Below are 15,694 nucleotides of genomic sequence, written 5' to 3'. Positions count from 1 at the left end.
AGGCACACAAACAGAGCCAGTCACTGCAACCTGGACTCTTTTGTTTAATCCAGTGGAAGTGAAGCGGATGGTAAAAAGGAAGGATGGAACTGGAGGGCAGATAGGTGCAATTTGCTGTGCAATGTAGCTTATCATTTCCACCTGACTTACACCACGAAATTTTCCGGAAATGGAATAAAAAGCGTGGATGCAGCTGTTCATTTAGAGTAAGTTACTGTTCCCCCCCCCCCCCCACACACACACACACACACTTTTTCACCCTCTCTACTTCACGTAGCTCATCTTCTTGCTTCTCTTCTCTTTTAGTAGGCCAGATCTTTTACTTTTCCACCAGGGCCCAGCCTAATCAACTCCACCGTAGCAGTAATCACATAAATTTGGCTCTCATCACAGTCAGGGCTGTGCCTGGCGCTGTGTTCTGTGCCCAACTGTCAACATGAAGTGTCTCTTTTTTCGCTCCCACACAGAAAAATCCCACCAAACAGTACCCCAACAGCCAGCCTGCACTAAAAGAACTGAGGAACAGTTCCTGAGGAATCACTTAACGTCACATGGTATAAAGTACAAGCCTTTACATGCATACATAACCTTATACCTTTGCATAACATTGTGTATGATTGTGACCCCTGCAGAAAGTAGTACAATTCCATCTCAACATTTGGGATTGAGGAAACTATAATTACAAATCAATAAATTTGGTTCTTTCTTATTCCCCTTCCTTACGCATAGTAGCACTGCATCCCAGCACACAAAGTGTTCCCCCGCTCATGCCTAGACACTCATCTGCAGACTGGCTGATGTCACACCCCTTCCTAACGCTCCCACCTCATAAACTTGCATATTCACACACAGATATTGCAATACAGACAGTATTTTCCAGACATCTCATACTATGTTAATCACATGGTGACTCCAAGAGCTAAAAGGCTGATTTCTCAACATTCTTTATATGGGTTTCAGTCCTGTGGAATGCCATATCCATGGGAATTAGATGGATTTAAGACTTATTTCTATACTCCCACATTTGGTTAAACCACATCTAGTAGGCAACTAGTCCCTTAGCCCTCCTCACCCACTAACATCTGCATTTTGGCCTGTTTCACTACTGCTTCCCTTCTCTCCACCCATTTATTTAAATATACATATACATATATATACATACACATATAGATATATATGAAAGAGAGAGAGGGAGAGAGAGAGCGAGAAAGAAAGATTAATATATTATTAATCCAACCATAATGATACAGGTTCACCTGTTCATTTATGGATAAACTTCATTTTCCAATGCCCCTAAACCTTACAAGTCATACATTCTTATACTTCTATTATTGGAAATGAATATGCCTCTAAATTTGCATGAAACTTAAAAAAATAAATAATTGAGTGGGTGTGGCTAGATTCAGGTGTGCTCAATAGGCCAGAAATTACAGTGGGTGCTTTAAGTGGTAGCCCAAACAGAGGAGTGAGCATCAGTTCTGTAGATCAAAAACGTATATGATTCATTCAAAACATTTCACAGAGAACAATTTTGTAAAGGAAGGGGGAGGGGGGGGGGGGGGGGAGATCAGAGACAGGCCTTCTCTGATGTCAACCTAGATTAGCACTCGAGAAACTAGGACAACAGGGTCTGACAAAGGTGCATACACATCTACATTTGGAGAAAATACGCTTATTAAGCAGGTTCCCTTACATTTCTGGCAAGGTCAAGCGTGACATTTTTGTCCCTTTGAACCTGCTTCGTGTGTGTGCAACAACCACAAAGTTTGTTTTCATCTCTGCCCTCAGTCTCAGGCTGACATTTTCTGCTTCACTTTTGACAGCAGAGCAGCTGTGTCAGACACAGGTGGCGATGTGTCCAATTACACACTGCCTGTATGTGAAGAGGATGTTTGGGTAAGCCTGTGTTTTTGTAACCAAAAATGGTTGAAAGGTATCTGTAGGATCCCAAAGTCACAGAAAGAGCCTACAACATATAAGGCCAGTGACACATGCCTCTGATGCCATCTGATTCAAATTAGAATGCGTCTCGATGGTTCGGAGGTGCACAAGCTTGTATACAGTAACTGACAGCATTTCTTAGAAGCTGTACTTTGATGGGAACCAGGGACATCGGAGAGTAATGGTTCCAATTTGTTCTAGCTAATCTATCACCTCCTGCCTCTCATTGGAGAGAAGGCTGATCTCTCGCTTTCCAAGTGGTAGCTGTTACATCTTCGGACTTGCTGACTGACCTGCTACGGGACTGGAAATGTTTAGGAAAGATGACACAAGGGAAAAAAAGATGGTGTCTCAGGATGTGCTACTCCATCACTGATTTGGGGGAAAAATTAGACTAACCTACTTTTTAATAATCACAGATGAACCTTGAAATGAGGTATTTAAAAATCCTAATTTTGTATGCATTAGTTTCGTTAATTGCAGTGAGTGATGACTCTGCTGAAACACCATCCAGTTGAACATGAAGCAAGAGTTTCAGCTCTGTGTGTGTGTGTGTGTGTGTGTGTGTGTGTGTGTGTGTGTGTGTGTGTGTGTGTGTGTGTCAGCAAAATTCACAACAAGCGTTTGATCCTTGATTCCTTGCCTGAATGCCCTCCAAGCAGAGTGGGATGCCGTGCCTCAGCAGAAAGTAAGTCGACTCATGAACAGCATGAGACATCGTCGGCAAGCTGTAATTGATGCTCAAGGGCACATAACGAATTACTGAGACCTGGACATTTTTTGTTGTGGTGTACCCACCATTTTTGTTTCAATGGAATGTTTTTGAGATGAGTCTATCCTTCTACTTAAATGTTCGACTTTCATTATATCACTGTCACATGAACGTTTTACATTATCCACGAGTTTCTACTGCAAGCCAAATATTCGTAACTTTTGTGCGTAGTGTATGGTTCTGAAATGAAAGTCTAATGCCTTTTCATCATTTTCTCTGCTCGTAGCAATTCCTTTGCTTCATTGTAGGAGCAGGTTATCATCAATAAGGATGCCTAGATTAAAACAAACACACCAAACAAACAAACAAACAAAAAGAAGTCTGTAAAGGCTGCTGTGGGTGGAGGGAAACCAGTAGCATGTGTGGTCAATTCTAGACATTTTCAACATACGTTGACCCAGAGTGTGTAGGGGGATGGCGGGGCGACCTCACACTGAGCCTGGATCCTGTCGATGTCATTTGTCTGTGTGTGTGTGTGTGTGTGTGTGTGTGTGTGTGCGTGCGTGCGTGCGCGCGTGTGTGTGCGTGCGTGCGTGTGTGTGCGCGCGTGCGTGCACACGTACATGCTTGTGTGTGTGGGATGGACATGTGTGATGAAGAGTATAGATATAATGTAGCCACAAAGGCAGGTTATGTTCATAGGATTGATTCAATGTTGCCGTTGCCGACACGACATGATGACCTCTTTCCTTCACTTTCTCTAGTGAGACACAAAGGCACTGTGAGGTCCTGTATTTTAATTTTGTACACCAGTTATTCGTAAAATGATCTTAGTGTGTACACACAAATTTTATTCATCATTTATGACCAAAATCTTGATTAGGCAAATATGTGTGGATTCGAGTTTACATTAGGGGTGGGACGAAATCATTACTAAGTTAACTATCGAAACGACTGCTGCAAGTTTACGAGATAATTTAGTGGATTACCATTATTATTATTTGCGTTGAACCTATATGTGTAACACTAGATTATGTTATATTTTAGACATAGTCATTTAGTATTAATAATTTCATCACATCCCACACTCACACTCTCCAGTTATTTCATAAGAAGACGGGCATATCGTCACTCGCTTATTTCTTAATGTTTATCCAAAGAATATATGCACATGCAATTTGGAGAAACTTCTCTCTTCTCCTTTTCAAGAGAAAATGATGTGGGAACTTCTCTCTTCTCCTTTTCAAGAGAAAATGATGTTTTGGGAAAAGTAACGGAGAGACATTTTAGAAGTCAGGACAGCAACATTCACGCCATCAATTTATATTTCATGTATTGGTGAGAAACATGATTTTCTATGCTGGTATCCAGAAGTACAAATGAACACTTGCGGACGTTTATTTCATAAATGCGTCACTGGTGATGTAGCGGTACATGTTGCTATGTTTCATGCAGATAGTGCCCAGCCAGTGACCCAATACTTAGGCACAGCTGGAGCAAAGCCTGGACAAGTGTGTTTGTTGCCAAACAAATCATGTGATATTCGCTGTGGCCATTGCTGATGGGGGAAGCCAAAACTCAATCACATTTTCTTGACAAACAAAAACAAGCAAGATTATTAATCCAACAGTTGTCGTCTTATCTTGTCCGACTTTTGGTTCTTCCAGCTTCTCCAGATTTACACTTTTACTCTCCTCCACTTTGTCCGTCCAAATCACATTAGGTTGTAAAAGTGTTGGATTTGTGAGATCTACAGATTGCACAAGAATCCAGAAGATTTGCAGCTAATCTTGCACATGAGGAGACTCAAATAAAACTCTGTAACTATTATACATTGCAGTGCTATGTTTAGTGATGTACACTGTAATGTATATAAAACAAAATTTGGATGGATATGTATATAAATAAAAGGACAAAAGATTCTGGAACTAAAAGCTGAAATTGTGACTCATTTGAAATCCACCATATGCAAAGGCTCACTTTTGTTTGACTTCTAGTGTCCACTGAAAGAAGCAGATGGGAAGGTGGAAATGTGTGTTGGTGGTTTGCTGTGTGTGTGTGTGTGTGTGTGTGTGTGTGTGTGTGTGTGTGTGTGTGTGTGTGTGTGTGTGTGTCGTTTATTTGCTGTGTTGTACAGAGCAGCATTGTGTTGGGCGGAATGATCCTTGGTGGACACATACGCTGAGGGCTTTCCGTGGACAGCAGGAAGGGATGTGTGTGAGGGGCAAAATTCTTCCTCGAACCATCATCAATAACAACTACAGTCCGGCCGGCCTACTGGGATCAGGGAGCTAAACTGTGGAGGATTTCCTGCGCCTACACACACTGTTCATGGATTCACGAAATCCTCCAAGGGATGAGGAAGTTCCACTTACTCATCCACTCAAAAGCCCACTCACACCGTTGCCTATTGCAGATCAATTTGGATGAAATGTAAGACAAACCCTCGGGTCAAAATATTTAGCTTCAAGGTACTCATATGGATACGATATCAGTCTAAAAATAGACGGCCAAGCCCTGTGAAACGCAAACCCACAGGACACACACACACACACACGCACGCACGCACGCACGCACGCACGCACGCACACACACACACACCCACACACACACACACACACACACACACACACACACACACACAGACGCGCGCACGCACTCACACGCACACATGCACTTGTAACAACACAATCAATAAAATACAAAAATAATATACTGTCCAAAAACTGTTTACATAACAAAAACTGCAATACAGGTGTATCCCAAAAAAATCACAACAGTAAAATACGTACAGTATTTTAATGTTTATTTTTTTTCTGTCTTGCGAAAAAAATGTGTCTATTTTGGATTGTTTTGTTGGATGCATTCTTTGGTTTATGACAATGTTTGCCTGCGTGTCATACAGTTTTCTTGCTAGTTGCAAGTAACTGTCCCGTTGATCACCGATGTCTGGACACAGAGATCTCCATTCTCTGCTTGCGGTGGTGGCAGCTAAGAAGAGCCGAAGGTTGGATCACCTGCAGATACAGCAGCGGTTCCAGCACCTGGTCAGCAGGCCCTCTTCTTCCGGGCTGCCTCACAATTGTCACCCCCAGCGCTTGCCGTGCTGAGGAGCGGCTGGGGGTTGACACGGAGTTAAGGGACAGCAGACTGCCTCTCAGCATCGGGGAGACATTGCTGTTGAGGATGTCTTCAGCAGTCAGGTCTGTCAGAGTAACCTGGGCAGCAGGGTCTGGGGATGTGCAAGTCGAGGCTGGAGGAGCCTCAGGCAGAATTTCCGGCTGGTTAAGAGCACTCTTTCCCACCTGAAGAAAGTGTCAATGGAGAGCAAAATGAACCGGGCGTTTGCTAATCTAATCAAATGTTGGGGAAACACAGTGACTGTCCTCGAGACCCATATCTAAGTTTACGAAGTTTCTGACTATGTGTGATTCAACGATCGTTCCCATTTAACAAATCCAAACACTGATATGTGTACAAAGCCCACTTGCCATTTTAGTCAAACCCGGGCATGCTGGATTGACAGCCATTGTTTCTGCTTGTGCTCCATTTGTTTCCAACTGTAAAAAGACCCGAATAAATATTCTCCCGGAGCGTGCTCAGTGCAGGAATTTAAATGCACAAATGAAGTTCAAGTGGCAACATTATATTACAACTTTGCAGCAATTTGAAGCAACAATTGAAATGAACAACTCGATTCCTGGGAAGCACCAAATGTGATCTTCATCATGGCTACGAAACACAGCAAGAATGCCGCGACAAGACCAAACTCTTTCCAGAGGTACTTATGGTTCGGAAACAATACAAAATCCTTGGAGTGGACTCAATTGGTAACTGGGCATCAAAAACCGCCGTGATAAGCATTCTCACGGCTGCAGGAGCTGTTTAACTTCATACTATAGATGTGAATGTGCTCAATTGATTTGTCCCCATCACATTGTTTATTTGCTTACATAACCGATGTTAACTTGTGTTTAGCACAGGCACAAAGGGTCCGGTTATGACGGCTTCCAAGTCACACTTGTTGTGTTTACCTTTTCAATGGGCTCTTTCCGATCCTGCGAGCTGTCGAATGAAGTGGGGGCCTGTGGGAGATTAGAGCATTCATAGGCCATGAAAGACAGCCTACTAGCCGTAAGAAAGATGTCGAATGGAATAAAGTTGAGGTTTTTGGTAATAGTGGACTTCTGGGAAGGCCTGGCTATGCAGTGGTGACTGGTCCCGCTCTGCTGCTCAATCTGGACAATTCGGATGCGGGCGCTATCGCTGCCGAAGCCGCTGTCCTTCCCGTTGCCGCTGTGGCGAGAAGAAGAGTCGATTCCTGTCAAGGAGCCTCGACTGCTTTGCTTCTGCTCCTGTTTACGCATCTGCATAAAGGCACAAAGAAAGGCCACATTTGATTCTCAAATGACAGATTGTATCGCATTTGTATTGTATTGGAAATGCGACCAATGGAAATACCAAAGTGCCAATGGCTGATTAAATATCATGAGACACGATCATTTGTGTGGTTAGTGACGTGTAAATATAAGTCGTGTGTAAAACGTATGGGTTACCCTAACCTCCGCAGACAATTAAACTCAATAAAATAATAGATTTGTTTTTTAAAAAAAAATTACAATGATCCACATGCACAATGTGTAGGAACTTTCAACATTCAAACACAAAAAGGCCTTGACCAAACCGAGTTTAAGGGCATAAAGGAAAGGGACAACAATGGCTATTAAATAAACATCAGAGCATTTTCTTCTTTGCAGAGAGTTATTGTGTCCTGATTCTTTACAACAAGACATAAACCAAATAGCGGACTTGATTGAAACCATGGACCAATTGACCAAGGAAAGGGAGCATCATATAGCCACAAAAACATTAAAGGCATGCTGTGGGACCTTTTTTGTGGTCCCAAACATAGTTGAGCAATTTCGAAATATTGAAGATATCTTTAAAGAAGGGCTTCACCCTCGTAAAATCCAATTGTTTTTTGCAGTGGCTGTGGTATCACGCATAAAGCAGCCCAAATTGTATGCTTGGCTCCAGATGGTGAGCCTTACAACGATTGTGGCTATTAAAAAAAAATAAATAAATAAAAAAATAAATAAAAAAAAAGATTTCATGGCCAGAAGATACGTTTCGAGACTTGATTGCAGGACCTCAAACAAGAATGAAGGAATGGACATGTTTAATCTACAAAACATGTCTGTCATCAAACAAAATCACAAACAAGTAATAATGGGTGGTACTTTAATTTGGGGCTGAGCAAAAGCTAAATGAGCAATGCAAAACAAACACACACACACACACACAAAAAAAAAAAACCTTCTAAATATCAAACAGAGTAACAGCAGTAGACGTAGTGAAAAAAAGGATGACAGTGACTGCAAATGAAAGATCAAACTGACAATAACGATTCAGGTCACTGGTGCATCTTTATTAATTATAAAGGCCTGCATACTCTCTGCTGGCTTTTGCCAACTATCACACCATATTTCCAGACCACATCAATACACGTGATCACATTCGATTATCTAGGGCTATTTTTACAGATGACATGAATTTGGAAAAGAGCGCTTCCAATGAATGTAAGGTGTGGAGCATCCTATCGTACCCTCTTCTGAACATGCACATGGTTGCTATTACAGCATGTACGCCCAGCTGCCCCCATTGCACTCTGCATCACTCCCTCCCACCCACTCCATGGGAATTTTAAATGTATATTATTGCCGTGGCAGAGATAGTGTTTCAAGACCTCTGAGCAAATAGTAAACCCACTGGCAGCACATTAGACAGAATACTTGACTTATTAGATATTTCCTAAACTAAACAGTGTCATCAAAGGCTCGGAACAAGAGCCATATAAAACGCCGCGGCACGCCTGCATGTTCTGTTCTTTTAGGCCCGGCTTTCACAGGACAGGCCCTGCCAGAGCCTTCTTTCTTTCCACGGCTGATTGTGGACAGGATGTGAGCACTTCTATTTCTGACGAAAAGTAGGGATTTTTTTCTTCCCCTCAAAAAACGAGAAGGGAATGATCGTGGGCTGATTTCCAAGAACTTTCTGTTCACAGGTAACACTTCTGAAGGGGAAAAGAGGTGTTTGAAATGTGTATCAGTGCAGTCGCAATGCCCGCTTCATGAATACCCCTTGTTGGAAGGGACAAATAAGTTGCGCAGCAGCTGGGAAAGAGCAGAAGCCAGAAAAAAAAAAAAAAAGCCAAATACTCCTTTTACTCCCCCGTCTCTCTTCATGAGCTTAGGCTACACATGCATTTACAATTATGGCAAATATCCAACCTTCTCTATAACCACCACCGCAAAAGAGTGCCCCCTAAGCAAATTCTTGATCTATATTTAGACGTGCTTACAATGGGAATATGGGATAATGGGGAACACAATCGCGGGGGTAGAGCTAAAGACAATGAGAAAATCCAGTTGCTTGAACTGCAGTTTGATTCAAAGCGGGCACAAGTAGCACAGTCACAAACCCGGGATTGAATATGAATTGCAATTTTAAAAAACAAGTACAGCAGTCAAACTGGATTTTGCCCAGGATCTCTGGACTCGGCCATTCACCTTTATGATTTCTCACAGACAAGTGGAGTAGGTATTAACAACGTATGGCTCTGAAGTCCGTCGACTTTAGTGTTACGCCAATTTATTCAGTGACAGAAGGCAATACATTTGGAATCCAAACATGCACTGCAGCTACATGCTTGCTCACAGCTGAAATCCCCCTTTCCAACCATTACTTTCGATTACATTATATAATTGCCGCAGTGAAACACAGTTTCCACATCCCAGTGTAATCTTTCTCTGGACCTGGGAGTTGATCGTGATCGCGAATGTGCGATGACACACACACGCAACCCACAACATCCATTGGCCAATCATGATGTCATGCTTCTCACAGTCTCTCGGCATAACGTCCTGGAAAATGGAGGATAATCCCCAAAGTGTGAAACCATGAGTCTCCCAGGTGCCAATCATATCAGTACGCATCTGTGTGACCCCAATTTCTGTCAGTGTAACTCAGAACAGCTTGGCTAGAAGAAGGCTAATAAGCGGAAGCAAATGTCACATCATCCAAATGCCACCCGTTTACAGTGTTGGCTTGCTAGTCCAATATGACAACACACGTTTTACATCTGAATAGCACACATGCGCTTGAGTGTTTCCAGATGAATCAAAAGTAGGTTGCGATTCAGGTTGAGAGATCACGGAATAAGAAAATCTGGAGGTTTTCACATGTAGGAAAGTCCATATGGTCTCAAATGAATAGAGTAAATTTAGTGTAAGTGACATACTGTAGGTGAATGTTATTTCACATGGGTCTATTTAGAAGCCATATATCCACAGTGAAGCCCGACTCCTTTTTATTGAAAGAGATTGGATTCATTGGTTAAATGATTTTTAGACAAGCACCAAAAAATAAAGTAAATGTAAGGGTGAAAAAAAAAAAAGAAAACGGGAAAAGGGAAAAAAAAAAACAATAAGTCTTGTCAGAGCTTCATAGCATGGCGCACATTACATCCAACATGCGAATTACAGTATGAAATGTCAAAGGTCTTCAGGATGGAAATGACAACAGCCCAGTGTACCAGCGCACAGAGCTACTGTACCAAATTGAGCCAGTCACACAATTGTTGACAATTTAAAAAAAAAAGAAGCCAGTATTGATAGTTGTAAGGTTTTCCAATCTAGAAACCTCGTGACATAAATATTATATTCTTTTCAATGAATGTATTTCTTAAGCATAGACGGTATAAAAGTCACTGTAGCATCCCATTAATAACATGAAAGTAAGATTGAGAGGAGAATGTTGAGCTACATTTAGGTATTTATTGTTGAATCAATGTTTGGCACGGGTTTCTCAAGTCCTCCAGTGACTGCGGTAGAATTCCCAATAATATCAAAGGAAGTCATATCACTAAATCTTTGTGACGGCACAATACAGCTGAGCTACTTGCTTGCAGGACGTCTGCATGGGAATTCACTTCTGTATCTTGATTACATCAGAAGCTTACAAGTTCACCCCCTGTTGTGCTACTCGCTATTGTTTACCACAACCATAAAGCCGAGACCAGGCCTCTGTTCTTTTGTGCCCAAGGTAGAAGCCACTCAAATAGGTCCCACCTTAATCAAAAAATAATAACAATAATACTTTACTAAACGCCAAAAAGACTTCAATTCAACCTTTCATTTTCTTGTGGAAAAACAGTGGGTGGAAGACATTTATAATGTGAAGTCACCTCTCTCTGTACGCCTTAAAACGGCAGCCGCTAAGTGAAGAAAGGCATCAAAGGCAGCCATTTAATACATTCAACGTTGTTTCACTAACAAAGGCAACCTGCAATGCACTTTAACTGAACCACAACAAAGTAGCAGTAGGAGGTCACGACCTTGGAGCTTGGAAATGGATGCTGAGTGCTTCGGCGGGACTGTCAACTGTACTTTAAACATGGCATAGTCCAAAGCTCAGGGCGCCGAGAGGGGCCATTTTAACAAGCTCCCTGTGCTCTGTAATGCTGGTGGGTGGTTTTTACTCCTTGGGGTTTAATGGTGCATCTCTTTCTTTTGGGAGAATGAGGGACAAAATCACGCATTATACTTCACGTTCACATTGCCCAGGCTACCGGCATGTCATTTGTTCAGGAAGGATCGAAGATCTAATAGCACCGGCGGTGTGGGGGGACAACAACAACGGCACGTGACATGCTCAAGGAAAATAAATAGCTTCATGACAGCGCAATTTATGCATCTGGACATTCCTAAAGCAGTGGGTCAGAAGGAAGACTTTTCAAGAGGAAGAGAAGCCAAGAGTGGGGGAAAAAATGGTTTGATAAGGCTGTTATCCTGTGCTCAACAAAAATGAGAACATGAAAAACTAAGCTTTTATTAAGTTCTCAGAGAATACAGGAACCATGATCAGAATTTTGATGCTGATTCAAGAGGAAGAGAAGCCAAGAGTGGGGGAAAAAATGGTTTGATAAGGCTGTTATCCTGTGCTCAACAAAAATGAGAACATGAAAAACTAAGCTTTTATTAAGTTCTCAGAGAATACAGGAACCATGATCAGAATTTTGATGCTGATTAGATAGCTGTGGTTGAATTGTTGTCAACTGGAATTCAGATAGTTTGCTTTGCTCACCCGGTATTCACTCATTTCGCAACATTGCTATCATAAAACGAGATATCAAAAAATACATTTTTGTATGCCAACATGGCCAAACATTCCCACATTTGCGGGAACATTTTGTGGAGCGTATGAAGAGGGAAACTACTGATTCTTGAAAGGAGACTCGCTGCCGCTCACTGCACATTCAAAGACACTGTTTTTACTTCTCTATACAAAAATAAATTTAATAGGAAGGAAAATCAACAATGATTTCGATCAGTTTTCAAATGCCTTAAGGTTTGGGAAAGCCCTGGCCCAAACACAAAGATACAGTATTACACAGAATAAAGGGTGGATGATGAAAAGAAAAAAAGGCCAAAGCGAGAGTTAATGCAGTCCAAATGGGAAACGACAATTAAGAGACTTAACCCACCCCCATCCCCCCATTTTTTAATGGTTCTAAGACACATGGCAGCCAAAACTTTGGTTATATAATTGTTTAAACTTCAAAAACGGGTTCTCTCCTGTGCCTTTGTGCATCATTAATTTAGTTACAAATACACTGCCACAAATAGACCCCAGATTTCTGTTGCTGAAGAAAAATAAGCGACATGCAGAGTAATGACATTTGGCAGCCAAAGGCCGGGTACACACATAAGGATAAGAGCTAGGCGATATGACTGAAAATATTGCAAAGATGACAGATAACATCTTATCGTGTCACTTTTTCTACTATGGTGTTACCGTCATTTGTCATTTGCAGCAAACTGCATAGAATTAACTTGTCAAATAAGCTTGATTTGATGGGCAAAAGCTTTCGCTTATCAATCTTATGCCGTACCATTGCCACCAGGTGGCAGACTGAACAACAATACAGTTAGAATTAACTTGTCAAATAAGCTTGATTTGATGGGTAAAGCTTTCGCTTATCAATCTTATGCCGTACCGTTGCCACCAGGTGGCAGACTGAACAACAATACAGCGAAGTGATTCACATTACATCTGCACCGAACATAAAAATAAATAAAATTATATTAAAACATCTAAGAGTCAATGAAAATCAATCAAACTAGTGCTTTGCAAATGCAAATTACAAATGCTACTAATTCTACGCATTTAAAAAAAACATTACCTCATTGAAAAAAACAACAACAAAAAAAGCAACTTTGCGTTAGACTGCAATTAGCGCTGAGTTTCTTTTTCTTTCATGTCACCCCCCCTTAGGGGCTATCACGTGAAAAAATAGGTGATAAAAGGATCCTGATTGTTTTTAAGTGTGTACCCGGCCTAAAGCAGGTTGGCTGAATGTGACTCTCAAACCTCCCAAACCCACCATACCTCACGCTTGATCTTAAGCAATTATTTCATAGCTGCGACAAACACGGCCCTTATAGCACAGCAGGAGATTTATTGCTTCAGCATCCCCGTCAGATCTACCATTATACACCCAAAACCTGATTAGAATTTAGAAAGATTTTCTCAACATCCAGAATAAGGTCTAACCAACATGGAGCAAGCTCTTTTAGAATAGTCCTTATCACCAACATATTTATCAAGGACCAACATATTTTCTCTCTGCAACAGAAAATAGAACAGCAATCAAAACAGAAACAAGTGGCAGATTAAATTACCAAGTTAAAGCAAGTGGGAGAACTCCGCTGAACTCATATCACCGATAAAATAGATTAAAAGTATTTGTGGTATGATACCAAATGTGTATTTATGCGTTTCTCCTACATCCCTAGATAACAAAAAAAATACATGCATCCTCCAACACCATCTAAAATGGTCGATGTATGAGTCATAAAATGACTTGCAAGAAAACACTAGACAAATGCTCAGTAACGGCTCACTCAAAGCTTATCTCCCTTGATGGCACATCCGCAAATAGACACTGGATTGTGGGGAAAGATTACATACCGGTAACTCTGCTCAGAACATCAAGAATTGAACCACGAGCAGCTATCCATCTATGCATTCATTTTAAGATGGATGATGATATTCTGATAATGATGAGCGTGCAAAAAAGTGCTTGAGGAACACAAGACCGGAGCCCAATGGGTGCTTTGTCTTTCTTCCCAGCCCTTCTGCTTTCTTGCTGCGAGAAGTCAAGAACAACTGTCACTTACTAATTAGTTGTTATCACTGGCATTTTTTTGGCAGTGGTGAGCACGTTGGTAAATTTCGCCAGTGCGTCAGTATTTCAGAACGGCCGAGTCCGTCAGTTGTCAATCCGTCACTCCGTCATTGCTATTTTACTCGTGCTAATATATTCACTGAATTATAATAGTTTGTCACCATTATTTCAGGACTGTCAGGAACAAAATGGTAACAGCACACAATTTTATTTATTTAGAAACAGTTTGGGCCACTTTACACACCCAAAAATATATGTACAAATGCTGTTCCTTCTCCTGCTTCTCTTCCCCAAACTGCCCCTTGTAGCTGGGGTAGCCCAACAGGGACATGTTCCCCTCGTCAGCCTGAGGATGTCGCCAGCTGTGGAGAACATCCTCTCCATGGTTAGAGAGAGTGGGGTGTTTTTACTTGATGAGCAAGTCTATCCACACTCCCCCTGCGCCCAAGAGAGGGCTTCCCATTGGGGATTTTAGTCCTGGATGCTGGCCCTCAGCACCGCACAAGCGGAGAGCTCGTGACAGACAACCTCTCATTACAAAAGCCAGCAGGATATTGATATGACACAGTGCGGTCACGCAGAAGTCTCTGTACTGTGGACGGGGGTAACACACCCGTGCGCCGCAAAACATTTGTTTTTCCGAAGGTCATCTTTGCTTTTTGGGTAAGTGACGGTTCGGGTGACGAATGAAAATCGTACCGTCTGCGCTCATTCCGTCAGTCTTTCAAAGTTTCCGTGAATCGTCAGTTCACTAGTCAAACGGGAGTCCACCAGTGACGGACTGACGGATCTTCCGTCAATACTGACAGACTGTCTAATCTAAAATTCGGGCTGCAGAGTTTACATTTGAACGTCCCTGAATGAGGTGGGCTCATTGGGATGATGGATGGGTTAAACGAGAGAAAAGAAGTTGTTGTAGACATTGAGCATCCGTTGTGCAACGGGAAAATAAATAATATAGTTTTAAGACACACTGAACCAATGTAATTCTTCTCTGACTTCGTTTTATATTTAGGGGCAAAAACAAAGAGTATCAATGAAACAGAAAAGGCACATTCTTAGGTTACAACATTGCCTCTTAAGAGAAGTTACTGAAGATTCAGTCATGCTTTTAACTTCACATCATTAGCTTTGGCATGAAGTTTTCAACAAACAATAAGAAATATTTCAGCGTGCATTGTCTTCAGTACGAATTTGTTGTTGACAAACGCCAATGCTTGAGAGACTTCAAAAAATGGAGGGATGCTTTTCATTAGTTTGTGAAGGCTTCCTCTGAAATTCCTCTAAGTGGTGCAAGATATGAATGTGTGCCTCAGCGGGGAAAACAGCAGCAACATGAGGCGAGATGGGGCCTTTTTGAGTGGGCCAGTGTGTTTCACAGTAGCAAAGACTTGTGGCCTGATGATGACTGATACTGGATGAACAAGAGGGTGTCTTCAAACCAACCAACCAATTGATCGTTTGAAAAGTGGTATCAATCTATGAAAAAGGAAGTCCAGGAATGCAGTTTATGTCCAGAGGAGATGAAAGAGAAGAAAACAAGGACCAACTTATTGTCTGGATATGTTCCCAGGACTGAGGGAGAAAACTGCTCAGATGTGCTCTATTTTAAGTTCATGAAGGACAATTATGTAAGACCCACACTGTCCCCTCGTCAAGAATAGTTGGTCTTTTTTTTTGTCCCCTACCTCAATGGGCGACAGATGCACCACAAAGATTAGCAAAATAGAAAAAAAGGACATTCTGAATTCATGGCATTCCGGCAGAAGCGAAAGAAACTAACTTTCATAATC

At 41.7% G+C, this 15,694-nt stretch overlaps 1 protein-coding gene across 1 annotated transcript in view; it reads right to left on the bottom strand.

Annotated features, from left to right (window-relative positions):
- The window catches only part of vps13b (vacuolar protein sorting 13 homolog B), a 343,085-nt gene that overhangs the window by 98,089 nt on the left and 229,302 nt on the right, over positions 1–15,694 (bottom strand). The window contains exons 35-36 of the mRNA XM_019856211.1: positions 6,688–7,020; positions 5,597–5,958 (exon numbers count right to left, since the gene is read on the bottom strand). Coding sequence (XP_019711770.1) covers positions 5,597–5,958; positions 6,688–7,020 — 695 coding nt within the window. The remainder of the gene's footprint in view (positions 1–5,596; positions 5,959–6,687; positions 7,021–15,694) is intronic.

Source organism: Hippocampus comes, unplaced genomic scaffold, assembly GCF_001891065.2.
Source record: "Hippocampus comes isolate QL1 unplaced genomic scaffold, H_comes_QL1_v1.1 scaffold327, whole genome shotgun sequence".
Taxonomy (NCBI): Eukaryota; Metazoa; Chordata; class Actinopteri; order Syngnathiformes; family Syngnathidae; genus Hippocampus; species Hippocampus comes.
Note: the sequence above shows the minus strand (reverse complement) of the source record. Positions and strands in the feature narration are given on the sequence as shown.